This window comes from Berghia stephanieae, chromosome 1 (assembly GCF_034508935.2).
Source record: "Berghia stephanieae isolate SIO BIC M18660-M18661 chromosome 1, UCSD_Bste_1.3, whole genome shotgun sequence".
In the NCBI taxonomy this organism is placed as follows: Eukaryota; Metazoa; Mollusca; class Gastropoda; order Nudibranchia; family Aeolidiidae; genus Berghia; species Berghia stephanieae.
The window spans coordinates 63,301,316-63,321,315 of NC_088360.1; the positions used below are offsets into that span (position 1 = coordinate 63,301,316).

The 20,000-nt window shown below is 36.5% G+C and overlaps 1 protein-coding gene across 1 annotated transcript in view; it reads right to left on the reverse strand.

The window, feature by feature from the left end:
* The window catches only part of LOC144979186 (leucine-rich repeat-containing protein 40-like), an 85,069-nt gene extending 73,095 nt beyond the window's left edge, over positions 1 to 11,974 (reverse strand). The window contains exon 1 of the mRNA XM_078925800.1: positions 11,793 to 11,974. Within this exon, the coding sequence (XP_078781926.1) occupies positions 11,793 to 11,873 (81 nt within the window). The 5' untranslated portion in view covers positions 11,874 to 11,974. The remainder of the gene's footprint in view (positions 1 to 11,792) is intronic.
* Positions 11,975 to 20,000: the final 8,026 nt, after the last annotated feature.

A 20,000-nucleotide genomic window follows, 5' to 3' on the forward strand; every position in this document is an offset into this window, starting at 1 on the left:
CGCAAAAGGCGCTTTACACGGGGTCGCTGGTATACAGCAACATTTAACATGTAGGACATTTTTTAAAAAATTAAATAAAAAAATTAATATAAACCGATCAATGGAGCTAATCAATGTTCAATTAATAGTGTATTTTAATATGTCTAATTTAGTTTATCATCATAAACCTGACCTTTTTTTCTATATTCCGTCCACAAATCAAGGTTAAACGAGCTCAATCAAAGTCATTAAAATAGAGATTTATTCGCACAGCGTCCCTGGTTGCATAAAAAAATAAAATGGCAGCGCTCGACCTCTCACTAGCCACTTTTGATGACGTATTCTCCTTGTTGTCATATCTAGTCCTGTGTTATCTATGGATACCATTCCATGTCAAGTGGACCAAATTTTCAGAAATTGGGAACCACACCCCTTTTGATTTTCCTAAAACTTGGCTCAATTGAAGATACTTATGAGACATGAAGAAAACCAAATTTTCAGTTCAGAATATGGATATTTGAATTTTTAACAATTTTTTGAAATTTTATCTCAAAACGTGTCAAAATCAAATTTGCTCTTGGGTCCATTTTTGAGAGGCTATAACTTTTTTATTAATCAAGCTAACTCTCTCAAATTGGGTAATCCTATATAACTTTTAGCATAGATTACAATTATTTGAAGGAAAATGAAAATATTGATAAACTTTGGAGTTATCTGCCCTTGAATATGGCCTTCCGTGCTATTCAGCAAAAAATAAGAGAATTTTGTCAATATTTGTTTTCATGACTTTATTGTTTCATATTTGGTCATTGAGGATTTGTATTCAATAAATAACATATGGTCCAACATAATATAGCAAAAATATGGGTCTGGTACTATAATATTTCGAATAACAACGCATAGCGTAATACGACGTGCACCAAAATCGCAAATCTTTATCAACTTCAAGGCTCAAAACGGTCAAAGATGTCGGCTGGGATCTTTTTCAAAATGTGATATATTGTGCAGATACACTATTTCTATAAGCACATGGAGCAAAGGTTGTATTTGATTTGTTTTGTTTTGTTTTTAAGGGTTTTACGGCGCTTCCAACACATTAAGGTCATATCAGCGCCAGTAAAAAGGAAGAAAATGGGATAGTAAAAAGTTCTAGAATTACAATTAAAGCACAAAAGAAAAGGAAAGACAAAAGGGGAATTGGTTCAAATAGGGAACTGATGTAGCACACCGTCAAAGTACTTAGTTTGAGATCACCTAAAAGTCTCATCCAGACACAAGCACAGGTCCCAACTAAGAGTAAGACTAAGAGAAATACACCCAAATGTTTACCAATCATACAATATAATATGTAAACTAAACATAATACAATGCATAACAGAGAGATGATTTACAAGGAAAAAAATATCATCTCCCAAAACTATAACTATACATTCGACTGTTTCCCTCTCAGCCGAGGACTCCGACCAAGGTCAGGACAAAACCAAGCAATCTCATTCCAAGACAAAGACAGAAAGCAATTGGAAAACATAAGAGGGGATAGAAGACACAGTAAGTACCTCCCTGCCCGCTATGGGAGGTAGGAACCCAGGTTGTATTTTACGTGCTTCATGGTAAAAAGAACCTGCAAATATTATGACCCAAATGTTTATAAAATGGCTGCATGATCAGTTGAAACACATTAGAGAGGACATTACTCTTGAGACTTAAAAAACAACTTTTATATATAATATATTGTCTTTGAATTAAAATAGAATTAGTCTGTTACTGTCAGTCCATTACCATAAAAAAATGTCAGTCCGTTACCCAACAATAATACCTTAACTGATAAACTTCTTGAACAATTGTATTACATAGCTCAAGCCATTCATGATGTGAGAACAGAAAATCTGAAATAGTGAGTCTGTACAACAATCACATCTTTTGTAGAGGAAAAATTACTGTTTTAATTTTAAAGGTAACGGACTGACATACGATTTCTTAAGGTCATTAAAACGACCGATGAGGACAACATTTCATTAAAATCTTAAATTTTAATGTTTATTTAGGTTCCTGATACTTATAATTGTTTTAATATCAACAATCAACAACAAAGGTGGCAATAATTTTGTAGAAGTTGCAAAGTTTATAATATTGAGAAACACTGTGATTATTCACAGACAGGGTCTGTCAATAACAAAATTTTGTTATTCCCAGACAGGTGGCTGGGAATAACCAATTTTCGTTATTCCCAGACACATTTTTAAAACTCCACTCTTTTAAACAATTATCCACATTCCAGAATATGGAATGTTTTGAAATGCACAAAGAAATAAGTAAAGGTAATAAAATATCTATAAAAACATAAAATTAAGCAACAATAAATCAGTCATTACTACATATACACAATATACGTCGACTTTCAAGTGGGTGTCATGGCCGAATGGTTAAAAGTCGTCTGCCCTGGAAGGCGTGTCAGAATCGACGTTGTGGGTTCGAATCCTGGTTCCACCACTTTTATTTAAAAATTTTATTCCATCTTCTTTTTACAGAGTGTTGCAAATGATAAATGTCCAATCCACACCCCCCCCCCCCCCCCCCCCTTCCCCCGTCCTCTTTTTTTTTTTTTTAAATATTTCTCTCTCTATTTTAGTTCCTTTCTAGCAAATTGTCTTATTCAATCTCAAAAGGTATTATTCTAAAATGAATAAATAATTAAAAAGCAAACAATTAGAAAGAAAAAAACAGGTATTGTTGGTTTTGGGCTTTGGGGCGAACAACACCTTGGCCTAGGAATTCGTCCACGAAATAAACAGATTCCCGACCATCTTCAATATCCCCAAAATTGTGGTCAGCACGAATAAATTATAGAAACAAAAGATGACCAATAAAGTTAACAGGTAGATAGGTAGTGAAAATTTTAATGGTTGGTGGACTTTGAACAGATTTGATGATTAACAACTTTCTTGCTGGTTGAAAAAAAAAAGGGCGAATTGCCAGTCTGACGTTTTCAGTTCAAAGTGACAAAAGAAATTTCATTGATCCATTTGCTTTACAAAAAAAAAAAAATTAAAAAAAGCTGGATTTGACATTTGGTCTATTTACGTTCATCTTGTATTAAATATCACTATGGGAAGAGGGCAGCTGTGGGAGTGAATCTGGGACTCAGAGAAGTGTACACCTGTGGGGAATGAACCTGGGACTGGGTTTCGTAATAAAAAGCAATTACTTTTTTACGAAACCCGACGATACCTGGCAATATCCGACAAAGTTATGGGAGGTAGGCAGCAGCGTATGTGTGTGTGTGTGTGTGTGTGTAAGGGGGGGGGGGGGGGGGGGAGGGGATGAACCAGAGATTCAGTAAAGTGTACACCAGTGGGGAGTGAACCTGGGACTCTGGGTTTTGTAAAACAGCAATAACAAAATGGGGGGGGGGGGGGGGGGATTACTTTTTTTACGAAACCCGACAATATGCAGCAAAGTTGTGGAAAGTAGGCAAAGCGTGGGGACTGAAACTGAGACAGTGAAGTGTACACCAGTCGGGAGTAAACCTGAGACTATGGTTTTCGGCGGGCTTCAGCTAATTTCATATAAAAGCAATTACTTTTTTACGAAACCCGACGAGACCTGGCAATATCCGAGAAAGTTATGGGTAGTAGGCAACAGTGGGGAGTGAACCTGAGATTCGGGGAAGTGTACACCAGTGGGGAGTGAACCTGGGTCTGGGTTTCTGCGGGTTTTGTAAAAAAAAAAAAAAAGAAATTACTTTTTGTTTACGAAATGCGCCAAATTCCAACAAAATGGGGCAAAGTTATCGCAAGTAGGCAAATATTGGGGAGTGAACCTGAGACTAAGGGAAGTGTACACCAGTGGCAGGGCTGCCAGGCAGGTTTGAAAAAATCCGCTCCAACCAAACGGGGTGTCTCTTGGACACGGACTGAATTTCAGAAATCACTATGAAAACTGAATTTTGAAGTAAGGACATAAAAATGTTACTCTTTATAAACTAGCATGTCAATATGTTTTGTTTTTTTAAAATATTTTTAAGGGTTTTACGCGGTTTTACGAATTTTCGCGGTTCCGCGATCATCTGGCAGCCCTGAGTGGGGAGTGAACCTGAGACTATGGTTTTCGGCGGGTTTCAGTGAGATTCACATAAAAGCAATTACTTTTTTACGAAACCCGGCAATATCCGACAAAGTTATAGGAAATAGGCAACAGTGGGGAGTGAACCTGAGATTCATGGAAGTGTACACCAGTGGGGAGTAAACCTGGGACTCTGGTTTTCGGCGGGTTTCAGCGAGTTTCATATAAAAGCAACTGCCTTTTTACGAAACCCGACGAAAACCTCGCAATATCCGAGAAAGTTATGGTAGTAGGCAACAGTGGGGAGTGAACCCGAGATTCGGGGAAGTGTACACTAGTGGGGAGTGAACCTGGGACTGGGTTTCGGCGGCTTTTGAAAAAAAAAAAAGCAATTACTTTTGTTTACAAAATGCGCCAAATCCCAACAAAATTGGGCAAAGTTATGGAAAGTAGGCAAATAATGTTGAGTGAACCTGAGACTAAGGGAAGTGTACACCAGTGGGGACTGATCCTGAGACTATGGTTTTCGGCGGGTTTCAGCGAGTTTCACATAAAAGCAATTACTTTTTTACGAAACCCGGCAATATCCGACAAAGTTGTGGGAAGTAGGCAACAGTGGGGAGTGAACCGGAGACTCAGGGAAGTGTACACCAGTGGGGATTGAACCTGAGACTATGGTTTTTGGCAGGTTTCAGCGAGTTTCACATAAAAGCAATTACCTTTTTACGAAACCTGGCAATATCCGACAAAGTTATGGGAAGTAGGCAACAATGGGGGGTTAACTTGAGATTCATGGAAGTGTACACCAGTGGGGAGTGAACCTGAGACTCTGGTTTTCGGCGGGTTTCAGCGAGTTTCATATAAAAGCAATTACCTTTTTACGAAACCCGACGAAACCTGGCAATATCCGACAAAGTTATTGAAGTAGGCAACAGTGGGGGGTGATCCTGAGATTCAGGGAAGTGTACACTTGTGGGGAGTGAACCTGGGACTCTGGATTTTGTAAAAAAGCAATATCAAGGAGGGGGAATTACTTTTTTACGAAACCCGCCAAAACCCGACAAAGTCATGGGAAGCAGGCAGCAGTGGGGAGTGAATCTGGGATTTGGACACCGATGAGGATTGAACCCGGGACTGCGAGAGGCTGATACCAGTGGACAGTGAGCTCAGAATGTACTTTTATTTCGAAACCTACCGAAATAGTCAAAAGTTTTGGGAAGTGGGCATCATTGGGCAATGAACCGGGACTCAGGGAAGTGTACACCGGTTGGGAGTGAACCTGGGACTGTGAGAAGAGGATAACAGTGGGAATGAACCTGGGACTATGGAAGATGGATACCAGTGGGAAATGAAGCCGGACTATGGGAGTTGGGTACCAGACGAAAATGAAGCAATTACTTTTTTACGAAACCCGCCAAAACCCGTCGAAAAACCATAGACTTAGGTTTACTCCCCAATAGGGTACACTTCCCTGAGTCTCGGGTTCAATCCCCCACTGTTGCCTACTTTCTTTCCATAACTTTGTCGGATATTGTCGGGTTTCGTAAAAAAAGTAATTGCTTTTTTTTTACGAAACCCAGTCCCAGGTTCACTCCCCACGGCTGCCTACTTCCCATAACTTTGTCGGGTATCTGCGTGTTTCGTAAAAAAAGAAACACCCCTAAAAATACCACGTGTATTCAGTAAATAGATGTCAATTGTAGTCTAATATTCAGCATCTATTTAAATTATTATTATTATTATCACGTAAATTTTAATGTAATACGGCAATTAATTCACGGAAGTACATCGCTCAATTAAAAATGGCAGAAAGTCTGGCTACATATTTATAATGAATCGGGTTTGTTTTAGACAAAAAAAAAAAAAAACAAACAACAACAAATGAGACAAACAGAAAAAAAGCAAGATTTTAAAAAGTAATAAACAATAGAAGAGCACATCAATGAAAAACAACAACGAGATTATAACACATAAAAGATATTCGTAATAAATCGATAACTGATTAAATTACTCCCAACTATTTGATTAAAAAAAAATCATAATCATAATCATAATAATGATGATGATGACGATTACAACAACAACAACAATAATAATAATAGTAAGTAAGTAGAATAATAATAATAATAAATAATAATAATAATAATAATAATAATAATAATAATAATAATAATAATAATAATAATAATAATAATAATAATAATAATAATAATAAAAGAACAATTGTATAATATCAACATTAAAGTATATTACAAGCAAATAAAATTACTAAAACAAAATTTTTTAAAATATCAATAGACAGAAGGAATTTTAATAATATTGGGGGAAAAAAAAAAAAGTTATCCCTGCCGGGATTTGAACTCTCGAACCATAAGCTCAGAGTCAAACAGCTTATATCCACCAAGCCATGGTGTCACTGAACATTTAGTGACATTTACTCATGTCTATTTAGACATTAAAAAATGTATTTGAATGCCACTCTTACTTTGATATTTTGAACTATGTTAATTGCACAACAGCAGAAATTAAAAAATTACGATCAAAATATTTTTACAACTTTGAATCGGGCTGTCAGTAACTGCACGTGTTCAATCTGGAAGTAGGTCAGCAGTTTATTTACATTCAACCGAGATTGTCGCACTTTTCACTCTCTCTATAAAAAAGAGTTCCTTATGATACTGAATAGAGTGGCAAAGCACTATTGGTTAGAATCAGCGTGGGTGCGCAACTGGATGCGCGGGTTGACGGAGGTAGGAAACAATAACAAACCCACATGGTTGCCATTACCTCCACCATCATTCTCGCTCACGGTTTGTGGAAAGCACTTCATTACAGGCACGTAATAGTGAATCTAGTTTTTGTTTTGAACATTTCTATTATTATTCTTTGTAAATTGACCCATATTAAAAGAAAATACAAACAAAACAGGCATGACCAGTCACTAACAATGCCGTGTAGTGTGTAGACAGTAACACAGTACGGTGAACATGACTGACACTGGGATCGGAATGTTGGAACCCATGAGTCGTTCGCAACTCTGCCTCACGTATTCATTTAATTTTTATTAAGCTTGCGTAAAACATACAAACAAAAAAGACATGACCAGTCACTAACAATGCAGTGTAGTGTGTAGACAGTAACACGGTACGGTGAACATGAATGACACTGGGATCGGAATGTCGGAACCCAGTAGTCGTTCGCAACTCAGCCTCGCGTACTCATTTAATCAGTCGATTTAAATTTCATTTAGCTTGCCTATTCTTCAAGTTTATGTTATATTCACTTTTTCTATTTAAAAAGGGTAATCCAAACAGACCATAAAAACGATTTTATAATAAGCCGACTTCAACTTCCATCACTTACGACACGAACTTATTTTGGGTGGTTTTTTTTAACAAAACCGTTTGACTCAAACTAAAGCTTCGGCATTGGATAAGGAGCGAGGTCCCTGTTGCCATCTTGCTTAGTTTATACAGAGACTGGGTTGCCAGCTTGGCTGTTCTTGATAAATAGTAGTAAATAGCACAACCTTGTGCAATGAGAGATAGAGAGAGAGAGAGAGATTTTGAACAAAAAACGAATATCTCTCTCTCTCTTACCCTCTCTCTCTCTCTCTCTCTCTCTCTCTCTCTCTCTCTCTCTCTCCCTCCCTCTCTCTCTCTTCCTATTTCATCTTTCACACTGTTTGACAATCTTCTTCACCTGGCTCACTTGTACTTGTAATATCGGGTGTAAGGTAAAATTTTGAACAATTATTATTATTTATAAAATGCAGAAACTTTGCAAATAAACCGATAGACTAGATATTAATTCGATTCGAAAAGTGGAACACAAAAGCAGAATTTGCGAATGCCCGGTCCAGACATAAGTGTTATGGTCTTATTTATAAAATCTAGAAACTTTGAAAATAAACGGACAAGATAGAGATTCATTCGATTCGAAAAGTGGAACACAAAAGCAGAATTTGCAAATGCCCGGTCCAGACATAAGCGTTATGGTCTTATTTATAAAGTGCAGAAACTTTGCAAATAAACGGATAAGATAGAGATTCATTCGATTCGAAAAGTGGAACACAAAAGCAGAATTTGCGAATGCCCGGTCTAGACATAAGCGTTATGGTCTTATTTATAAACTCTCTCTCTCTCTCTCTCTCTTTCTCTCTCTCTCCCTCCCTCTCTCTCTCTTCCTATTTCATCTGTCACACTGTTTGACAATCTTCTTCACCTGGCTCACTTGTACTTGTAATATCGGGTGTAAGGTAAAATTTTGAACAATTATTATTATTTATAAAATGCAGAAACTTTGCAAATAAACGGATAGACTAGATGTTATTTCGATTCGAAAAGTGGAACACAAAAGGTAAATTTGCGAATACCCAGTCCAGACATAAGCGTCATAGTCCTATTTATAAAGTACAGAATCTTTGCAAATAGACGGATAAAATAGAGATTAAATCGATTCGAAAAGTGGAACACAAAAGCAGAATTTGCGAATGCCCGGTCCAGACATAAGCGTAATGGTCTTATTTATAAAGTGCAGAATCTTTGCAAATAGACGGATAAAATAGAGATTAATTCGATTCGAAAAGTGGAACACAAAAGCAGAATTTGCGAATGGCCGGTCCAGACATAAGCGCTATGGTCTTATTTATAAAGTGCAGAAACTTTGCAAATAAACGGATAAGATAGAGATTCATTCGATTCGAAAAGTGGAACACAAAAGCAGAATTTGCGAATGCCGGGTCCAGACATAAGCGTTATGGTCTTATTTATAAAGTGCAGAAACTTTGCAAATAAACGGAAAAAATAGAGATTAATTCGATTCGAAAAGTGGAACACAAAAGCAGAATTTGCGAATGCCCGGTCCAGACATAAGCGTTATGGTCTTATTTATAAAGTGCAGAAACTTTGCAAATAAACGGAAAAAATAGAGATTAATTCTAATCGAACAGTGGAACACAAAGGCAGAATTTGCGAACAACCGGTCCAGACATAAGCGTTATGGTCTTATTTATAAAGTGCAGAAAATTTGCAAATAAACGGATAAGATAGAGATTAATTCGATTCGAAAAGTGGAACACAAAAGCAGAATTTGTGAATACCCGTCCAGGCATAAGCGTCATGGTCTTGTTTAAATGAAACAATGCCATTTTAAAAAAATATATGGTCAATGAGTAATTAAGCTAAATATGCGGAGTTCAAATAGATAACTTGATCTGTGAATTTTTTTTATAATTAGCTGTTTTTATTCTCCATCATTTAGGTTATGTGATTAAGTTTATAATTGAAATACAAACTTTATCTCACTTATCAATGTTTTGCAATAAAGGAGAGTGTGAGTGAACCTGAGCAAAGGAAATTATTTGAGAGAGTGATATTTATCATGCTTTTCAGTTTGTAGTTGAATTCTAGAATGGATTCTTTATAGTTCTCATTGATTGTATGTCAGTCTTTAGGACACCGATTACCCTAATGCGGCCACAATTTACAATGTGACGGCCACAAGCCCGTTAAACGCAGAGTGGGGTATTGTTGTTTGCAAGTAATGCTATGGTTTTAATAGGATATCTGTCTCCTATTAAAATACATTCCTGTGTTGGATTTTGGATTAAATTCATGTCTTCTTCGGATTTTGGGATATTTAATTTTCATGGATTGTGATTGTGATTTTCAAGACTATTAATGTAAGTAAATGCCCAAATAGATATTTTTATTCATTTATTCTTTATTTATTTTTTTTAGTTTTGTTTTGTTTTGAAGCATTTATTATAAGAAATATTGTACATATGCACTTATACACCAAAGACTATATCCTTTCAACTGCTTATTATTATTATTATTATTATTATTATTATTATTATTATTATTATTATTATTATTATTATTATTATTATTGTTATTATTATTATTATTATTATTATTATTATTGTTATTATTATTATTATTATTATTATTATTATTATTATTATTATTATTATATATAATAATGATAATAATAATAATAATAATAATAATAATAATAATAATAATAATAATAATAATAATAATAATAATAATAATAATAATAATAATAATAATAATAATTATTAATAATAATAAGTGCATTGAGTGAAATCCCAATCATGGTTGCCCAAATAAAACTGGCGCTAGAATCCCGACTTCCTGTCTAAACGAATCTTCTTCTTCTTCTTCGTTCCTCTGATGGACATCTATGGCTGCAGTCCGATATCTGCTATGAAGTCTGTGGTCCGCTTTAGGTCCTCAGCCTCACCATAGAGCTTTGTGTTGAGTGTTGTAGGGGTGACCCAGTGGTTCGAACGTTGCACGTTGTATAATGGGCAATCCATAAGCACATGTAAAGTGGTTTCATGGTCGGTTCCACATGGGCAATAAGGGGTTGTTCCAATACCTAGCTTTGTAAACATATGTCCTCTTAGTCTATTGTGTCCTGTTCGGAGGCGGAATAGAGTGACTTGGCTACTTCGCTGAATGGCATGGATTGGATCCTGCTTGTTGTGTTCTAGGTGTGTGTCATTCCTTTCTTTGTCTATTTTTAGCTTTATTATTTTCTTTTGCTGATAGTAAGTGATTGACGACTTCGGTTGTTCCTTCTGGGCTCCTTCTTTGGCCAGTTGATCGGCAATTTCATTTCCATATATACCTACATGACTTGGACGAATGTTGTTTGTACGATACATACTAACTACACGTTCAATATCGGGGGCAGAAAATATACGTTTGGTTTTATGAAATTAAAACAGTAGTCCCACATTGTTCTTTGATGTTATTTGTGGTTGCATTTGCTTTGAAACTTACACATTAAATTGTGTTACATTGTTTACAAAATATTTCTGGTACTCGTATGCATGTGTAGTCAACGGACCACCGGTTAATCGTGTTCTTTATTATTTTATTATTAATTTTGGCTTGACATCTTACATATGTGAATTTGACAGGTTGTTATGGATGGTAATTATAACATTAAGTGATTTTTAAACATTTTTACGGCGTTTTAAATGTCTTTCTTGCATTCATTGCCGAGCACCTCCACTTTTCTGTTACTATTTTAACGATCAGCTGATTTTCTCTTGCGGACTTTTTTCAGAACGAGGCGTGGGAGTGGCTAATTCAGTATCTGATACTGAATAACCACTTCGTATCAAAAAGTTGTGCTTTCGCGTCTACTCCATGGCGTGTTCACTTTTGCACTGCACTATCAAAGAGAGAACAGAAGTAAACCTATCTAGATAGATAAATAACAAAGCCAAAGCCTCAGGACGGGAACAGAGGTTGGAAGACAGGACAGCACAAACTCAAGATAGAAGTCTACTTTAAATATCAAACAGAAAGTTGGGAATAATAAACGACAGAGCGCCCCCAAGCACCGGCAAAAGAAAACCCAAAAAAAAATAATTAAAAAATTAATGCATAAACATTCATCACTCACACGGGCACTCTGCCAAATAACAAAAAAAAATTTTTTTTTAATAAAACTTGAGAACGGAAACCGTTCAGAGAAATAGAGATCAAGTGTATTTTTTCGAGCATTCAGAGAAATCTCTAGAAGAGGTCTCGGTCTACTGATAGATAGATTAATAGTCATTTTTCTTGTAAAAGTAAAGGCTGTCATTATCCCCAGACACCTGTCTGGGGATAATGAAAATTCGTTATCCCCAGACACCTGTCTGGACAGGTGATAATCACAGCGAAAAGTAAAAGTAAAATCAAATCATTTGGGAATCATAAAAATACCTTGTTTGTTTCACAAACAGCTTTCTCCGCCAAGACAGTTGTCTCTAAACAACAAACTTCAGTTCTGCGATCAGTGATCATTCGGAGTCATTGAATGAAGGATGAAAAAATGAGTCATAAATTGAACGTTTGCAATGCGATAAAGATAGGGACGACAAGGCGCTAGTGCTGGGCGGGTACCCGGATACTTAAGTTACTTTAAGGTACTAGGGTAAAAGGGGCGGGTAGCGGGTACTCGCTTCCACAAGTGGAAACCGAACTGAGTGATTTACATATTTACATTTACATGACATTTTTTCAAAAGATTTTCCTCCTTTATTTTTCAATTACATTGATTTTTTTTGTTTTATTTGTTAACACACGTTTGAGTCAATTTTGGAATCAACAGATTAAGACTATATTAGTTCTTATCTTTTAAAGGAATCACAGGTATTTTTTATTTTGTTTGGTTACATTGTAATTAATTATCCTTGTTTCTTACTTCAGTTTCGTTTCATTTGTTGTAATAAATAATAAATGATAAATTAATAAAAATAAAAAAAAACTATCGGAACAATGGCGGACGCCCGTATGACATATTTCTCCGGCGAGCATAAAAACGTATCCAGAGGGGGAAAAAACATAAATTCGATCATGTTTTGACTTTTACACATTCTGGTCACAAGACATATGAAAAGTTCTAGCCAGCTTGAAGATTAAAAAGTAATGATTTTCTTTGTTTAGAACCAAGATGGCCGCCGTTGCCGGGCTGCGTGACATCAGACTACTGAATCCAATTTGACGGCTTAATAATATCATTTACAGCATTTTATTTACTCTCGGAAAGTCTTGAGTGATAGTTGTTCGAAATCGGGAGCCTGAAATAGATATCAAATCTCGATACCATGGTTGCCAGATAGCCATTGGCCTGGCCAAAAATTTACCACAGAAGAGAATAATGTTTCTATTAGTAATCTAAAATTGACATTTATATCTATTTTTGATGTTTCCTAGTACGTTATAATTTTTATGATTGCCAAAAACCGATGAGTTTGCCAAGCAGATCATAGTTTTAGTATTGTTTGCCCAAGTAAAGTTCTATTTGGTCACTTTTCACATCGATCACTGGCCTCGGGCACGCCTGTGTACTCCAAGATATGAAGTGAGTAGAAAAGTGCCAGAAGACAATAGAGAATAAAAATTTTTTGCGGCGGTGGTGGGGTTTGAACCTGCGACCTTATTGGTACGACAACTCCGCCTGGCAGGTGAGAGCGTGGCTCTACCGTGTGAGCTATCCACGAACACAAAATATTCGTTTCAAACCCAAGTCATTTCTAGATCCCTCTCTCACCCACTTCTGGACCGCCGATTCGTTCGCCCACCACCATCGCGAAGTATTTTGACCAGCAGTTAAGCTTAATAGCCAATATTCTCAACACAAACATATAACATAGAAACGATTGAGACATTGAGTATGCTCCGGTGTATGGGGTGAATTTTTAATTCAGAAAAGTGAGTGGAGCAGGCACTTATGTTGGTAACAACAAGATATGAAGTGAGTAGAAAAGTGCCAGAAGACAATAGAGAATAAAAAATTTTATTCTCTATTGTCTTCTGGCACTTTTCTACTCACTTCATATCTTGTTGTTACCAACATAAGTGCCTGCTCCACTCACTTGCCTGTGTACTCCCTTGTTTGTTTCAGGGTTGCCAGTTTGGCATTTTAAATGCCAGATTCCAAAAATCTGGCATTTTTGAAAACCGTTTGGCATTAGAAAAATCATTTGGCATTTGGCATTTTCATTTGGCATTTTCTTTTCTTGTATATTATACTTCAAATGACACCTTTACTCTGCACTTGAACCAGATTCAACAAAAAACATCATAAGAAACACGAAACAGTAAGTTTTCTTAATTGTCAATAATTATTTAACTGTTTACGTATTTACCTTTCATGTTAATGTATTTCTTTTTCATTCTTAAGATCCAACCGTGGTGTAGTGGTTTAGCACTCCACTTAGTAGTCAGTAGGTAAAAAATTACCCCAACAGGAAATTTAGTATAATTCAAAAAAAAAATTAAAAAAAAATAAAAAAAAGACAAGAAAACACGCAAGCCACCAGGATATGATAGTAAATTGTCTATCTAAAGTGAGTAGTTTTCTTAGTGGGGGTGGGAGTCAACAGACTTTGGCATTTTTTTGAGTGTTTTTGGCATTTTTTGAGTCTTCCCCTGGCATTTTGTTGAAAAATAATCTGGCAACCCTGGTTTGTTTTTTGTTTTGTTGTAAAGGGTTTTACGGCGCTTGCAACACATTTAGGTCATATCAGCGCCAGTAAAAAGGAAGAATATGGGATATTAAAAAGTTCTAGAATTACAATGAAAGCATCCAAGAATAAGGCAGACAAAGGGGAATTGGTTCAAATAGGGAACAGATGTAGATTCCAAGAGCGCACTATCAGTAGTTTGAGATCACCCAAAAGTCTCATCCAGACACAAGCACAGGTCCTCACTAAGAGGAATACACTCAAATGATTACAAACCATATATAATACATAAACAAAACATAATACAGTGCATGAAAGAGATGATTTACAAGGGGAAAAAATATCATCTCCCAAAACTAACTATAAATTTGACTGTTTCCCTCCCAGTCAGGGTATCCGGTCATGTCCAGGACAAAACCAAGCAAACTCATTCCAAGACAAGGACAGAAAGCATGTTGGAAAACAGACATAGGGGGATAGAAGACACAGACTGTACCTCTCTGCCCACTGTGGGAGTGTGTACTCCCTTGGCAAAAAATTCTTAATTTTCAAGTTCAACACGTTGACGCCATTCCTGGTGACTCGAGAAGTTTGATCGACTTTTAAATTTGTAAAAAAAATGATTTACTTTTACTCATTTTTAAGATTATTATTTTAATTTAGAACACAGTGAGGCGTCAAAATGTATTGCCTTGTGTATTTCTTGTACGTAACAATATGAATCCGGAGAAAAACGAACAAACAAAACAAAAAATAAATAAAAGAAAAATAGAGAACATCTTTATAGTTATAGGGTCTTGAATGTGTAAGGGAGCGTCAGAGAGAAAAAGGGGGCGGGGGTGGGAGAGATTGGAGATAGAGTATAGATAAATAGATAGATAGATAGAGAGAGAGAGAGAGAGAGAGAGAGAGAGAGAGAGAGAGAGAGAGAGAGAGAGAGAGAGAGAGAGAGAGAGAGAGAGAGAGAGAGAGAGAGAGAGAGAGAGAGAGAGAGGGACTGCTTTGTAGCTACTTGTACTCGATTTTTATTTTTTATTTTGGTTCCTATCCTTATTTATAATGTTACAGCTTGGGCCACTTTTGGTGTAGACAATATCGACGTGAGCAGCAAGGAAGATGACTCTACATTCTTTTAAGGACTCTTTTGTTTTTAAAGGTTTGATGGCGCTTATAAAACATTGAGGACATTTTAGGGCTAATAGAAAGAAAAAAATGGGATGCCAGTCAAAAAAAAATTTAAAAAAATACAGTTTTAGAAGACACGATAGACGATGAACAATAGACCAGCCCTACAATCAAAGGACTAGGGATGATTTTGAAAGAAAAGGATCTTGAAAGAAGACAAAGTCAAGATTGCCGGGGGGGGGGGGGGGGGGGGGGGGGGAAGGCCTCGAAGCACAGCCGTACTCAAGGCCAGTGAAAAGTGACCAAATAGAACCTTACTTGGGCAAGCAATACTAATACTCTGATCTCCTTGGAAAATTCATCGGTTTTGATAATCACAAAAAAATTCTAAAGGACTGGGAAAAATTAAAAATAGATGTAAATGTTAATTTTAAATTAATTATAGGAACATTATTCTCTGTGTGGTCAATTTTGGCCAAATTGGCCAGGCCAATGGCTATCTCGAGCCACGGTAAGAATCTCGTCAATGTTTGATAAATCGGTTTCGAGAATTGAGATCTATTTCAGGCACCCGGTTTCGAATAACTCTCAATCAAGATTTCCTGAGAGTAAATAAAACACTGTAAATTATATTATTCAGCCGTTGAATTGCTATAAATGTTATGCCTGTCCATAAACACAATACGATTTCTGATGATGCCTATAATAGGCTCAGTATCAAAGTTTTCACTATCGATTAGGGTAAGCATAGACGATAATTGGTCCTTTTTAAATATTTTTATTTCCGGTGGACTGAATACACAACTGTGTTTTCAGTCCCCTGGAAATAAAAATATTTAAAAAGGACCAAATATCGTCGATACTTACCTTAGTCAATACTGGCGACATTGATGCTTAGCCTATTGTAGGTTAGGCATCATCATAAATGGACAAGCATAAAATTTATGGCAATTTGACGGCTTAATAATATCATTTACAGCGTTTTATTTACTCTCGGAAACAGGGTTGCCAGATTAATTTCAGGCATTCTGCCAACGGATTTAAAAAAAAAGCAAAACAAAAAACTGCTGTAAACTTGTATCTTATAGTTCCTACCTTTTGATAATACACTCACTTTTGGTTAACAAATCATGCGCAAGGGCCTACATTCTTAAATTTTTTGTTTTTTACAAGTTTAAAAATCACTTAATAATAAAATTGCATGGAAAGGGTAGTAGAATAACAAATGATCCCTAGGCCTAAAATAAAATTGATATAATTTCAAAGCCAAACGATATCATACCACTGCAATCGACTGGTAATTTGAAAAAAAAGGATTTGGCAGAAAAAATCCAAATTGGAACCCTGACACAGGACAAGGCCTTGATAAGTGACCAAATAGACCTTACTTAGGGCCCCAATACTAATACCTATCTCCGGAATCAATTTTGACCAAAAAATTCTAAAGAGAATTAATGTTTATAATTAATTTTAAATTAAAATTATAAATTATTTTGTGTGTAATTTATTCCGCCAAGTTCCGATAGAATCTTATGTTTATAAATCGGTTTCGAAATGAGATCATTTCAGCTCGGTTTGTACTCCAATAAGATTTCCAATGTGATCACTGTATTTATTTTCATTCACATGATCCTGCCTAAACACAACGCTGATGATGCCTATAATAGGCTCAGTATCAAAGTTTTCACTATCGATTAGGTAAGCATAGACGAGAATTGGTCCTTTTAAATATTTTATTTCCGGTGGACTGAATACACAACTGTGTTTTCATTTCCCTGGAAATAAAAATATTTAAAAAGGACCAAATATCGTCGATACTTACCTTAGTCAATACTGGCGACATTGATGCTTAGCCTATTGTAGGTTAGGCATCATCATAAATGGACAAGCATAAAATTTATGGCAATTTGACGGCTTAATAATATCATTTACAGCGTTTTATTTACTCTCGGAAACAGGGTTGCCAGATTAATTTCAGGCATTCTGCCAACTGGATTTAAAAAAATATGCCAAATACCACAAAAATCTGCCAAACCGTAGTATCTATAGTACCCCCCTTGAAAACTCATCAGTTTTGTTAAACAAAAAATTCTCAAGGCCGATGTCATAATTTTTTTTTTCATTTCCCAAGTTTAAAAAAATCACTAATACATAAAAATTGCCATGGAAAACGTGGAGTAGACCTATACATTCATCCCTAGGCCTCGGAAAATAAAATCTGCCATATATCTGCCAAACTGCCAAACCGATTTTTCTCTGCCAGACGACTTCAAATTCTGCCAAAAAAAAAGGACATTTGGCAGAAAATATGCCAAATTGGCAACCCTGCTCGGAAAGTCTTGATTGAGAGTTGCTCGAAATCGGCGCCCGAGTTTCTTACAGTGGCTGCCAGATAGCCATTGGCCGGACCAATTTGACCAAAATTACTACACAGAGAATATTGTTTCTATAACTAATTTTAAATTAACATTTATATCTATTTTTAATTTTTCCGAGTCCGTTAGAATTTTTGTGATTATCAAAACCGATGATTTTTACAAGGAGATCAGAGTTTTAGTATTGTTTGCCCAAGTAAGGTTCAATTTTGTCACTTTTCACATCGATCACTGGCCTCGACCACGCCTGATGATGCCTATAATAGGCTCAGTATCAAAGTTGTCACTATCGATTAAGGTAAGCATAGACGAGAATTGGTCCTTTTAAAATATCTTTATTTCCGGTGGACTGAATACACAGCTGTGTTTTCAGTTCCCTGGAAATAAAAATATTTTAAAAGGACCAAATATCGTCGATACTTACCTTAGTCAATACTGGCGACATTGATGCTTAGCCTATTGTAGGTTAGGCATCATCATAAATGGACAAGCATAAAATTTATGGCAATTTGACGGCTTAATAATATCATTTACAGCGTTTTATTTACTCTCGGAAACAGGGTTGCCAGATTAATTTCAGGCATTCTGCCAACTGGATAAAAAAAAAATATGCCAAATACCACAAAAATCTGCCAAACCGTAGTATCTATAGTACCCCCCTTTGAAAACTCATCAGTTTTGTTAAACAAAAAATTCTCAAGGCCGATGTCATAAATTTTTTTTTTTCATTTCCCAAGTTTAAAAAAATCACTAATACATAAAAATTGCCATGGAAAACGTGGAGTAGACCTATACATTCATCCCTAGGCCTCGGAAAATAAAATCTGCCAAATATCTGCCAAACTGCCAAACCGATTTTTCTCTGCCAGACGACTTCAAAGTCTGACCCAAAAAAAGGACATTTGGCAGAAAATATGCCAAATTGGCAACCCTGCTCGGAAAGTCTTGATTGAGAGTTGCTCGAAATCGGCGCCCGAGTTTCTTACAGTGGCTGCCAGATAGCCATTGGCCGGACCAATTTGACCAAAATTACTACACAGAGAATATTGTTTCTATAACTAATTTTAAATTAACATTTATATCTATTTTTAATTTTTCCGAGTCCGTTAGAATTTTTGTGATTATCAAAACCGATGGTTTTTACAAGGAGATCAGAGTTTTAGTATTGTTTGCCCAAGTAAGGTTCAATTTTGTCACTTTTCACATCGATCACTGGCCTCGACCACGCCTGTACCCTAGTGCTGGGTCGAGTTTGAAACGATCAAATCGAGCGGGTTTTCGATCGAGTCCTCTAAAATCGAGCGGGTTTCGAGCGGGTTTCGAGCGGGTTTCGAGTCAGTGGCGTCATCGAGCAGTGATTCGTTTGAAAAAAAAACACACGAACATCTCGTTGCCACAGGAAACTTCACATACCCCTCCCTCTCTTATGTCTGTGGCTGGCTTGACTGCAGCTGGTTATGACGGGGGCTGCCAGATGGCCATGTTCAAAATTGGTTACTAAGAAACGCTTTTCTATTATTATTCTTTTTTTTTTTACTGACTCGATCGTTTTACTAATTCCCTCTTCCGGCATTGAGATCGAACGCTGACTCGTGGCTTCGCGCTGGATCGTCGATCGGGTAAAAGCGATCAAATAACCCAACACTACTGTAATAACCCAACACTACTGTACCCCCCCCCCCCCCCCCCCCCCCCAGGCAGTATTGACTTTGTCTTCTTCCAACATCCTTTTCTTTCAAAATCATCCCTTGTCCTTTGTCTTGTAGGGCTAGTCTATTGTTCATTGTCTATCTTGTCTTGTAAAACTAGGATTTTCTTTTTACTGGTATCCCACTTCTTCCATTCTACTAGCCCTAAAATGACCTCAATGACCTCAATAAACGCCATCAAACCTTTAAAAACAATAGAGTCCTTAAAAGAACGTAGAGTCATCTTCCTTAACATATATATCTATTTTTAATGTTTACGAGTCCGTTAGGGTTTTTGTGATTAGCAAAACCGATGATTTTTCCAAGGAGATCAACGTTTTAGTATTGTTTGCCCAAGTAAGGTTCTATTTGGTCACTTTTCACATCGATCACTGACCTCGAGCACGCCTGTGTTTTTGAATTGTATTGGTATCCCATTTCTTCCTTTCTACTCGCCCTATCTATCTTTCTCTCTATCTCTAAGCTCTCCCACCCCCCCCCTTCTCTCTCTCTCTCTCTCTCTCTCTCTCTCTCTCTCTCTCTCTCTCTCTCTCTCTCTCTCTCTCTCTCTCTCTCTCTGACGCTCCCTCAAAGACCCTTTAACTATAAAGTTATTCTCTTAACTTTTTGTATTTTTTTGTTGTTTGTTTGTTTTTTTGTGTGTTTTTTTTTGTGTGTTTTTGTTTTGTTTGTTCGTTTTTGTTTCGTTTTCCCCCTGAGTCATATTGTTACGTACAAGGAATGCACAAGGCAATAAATTTTGACGTCTCACTG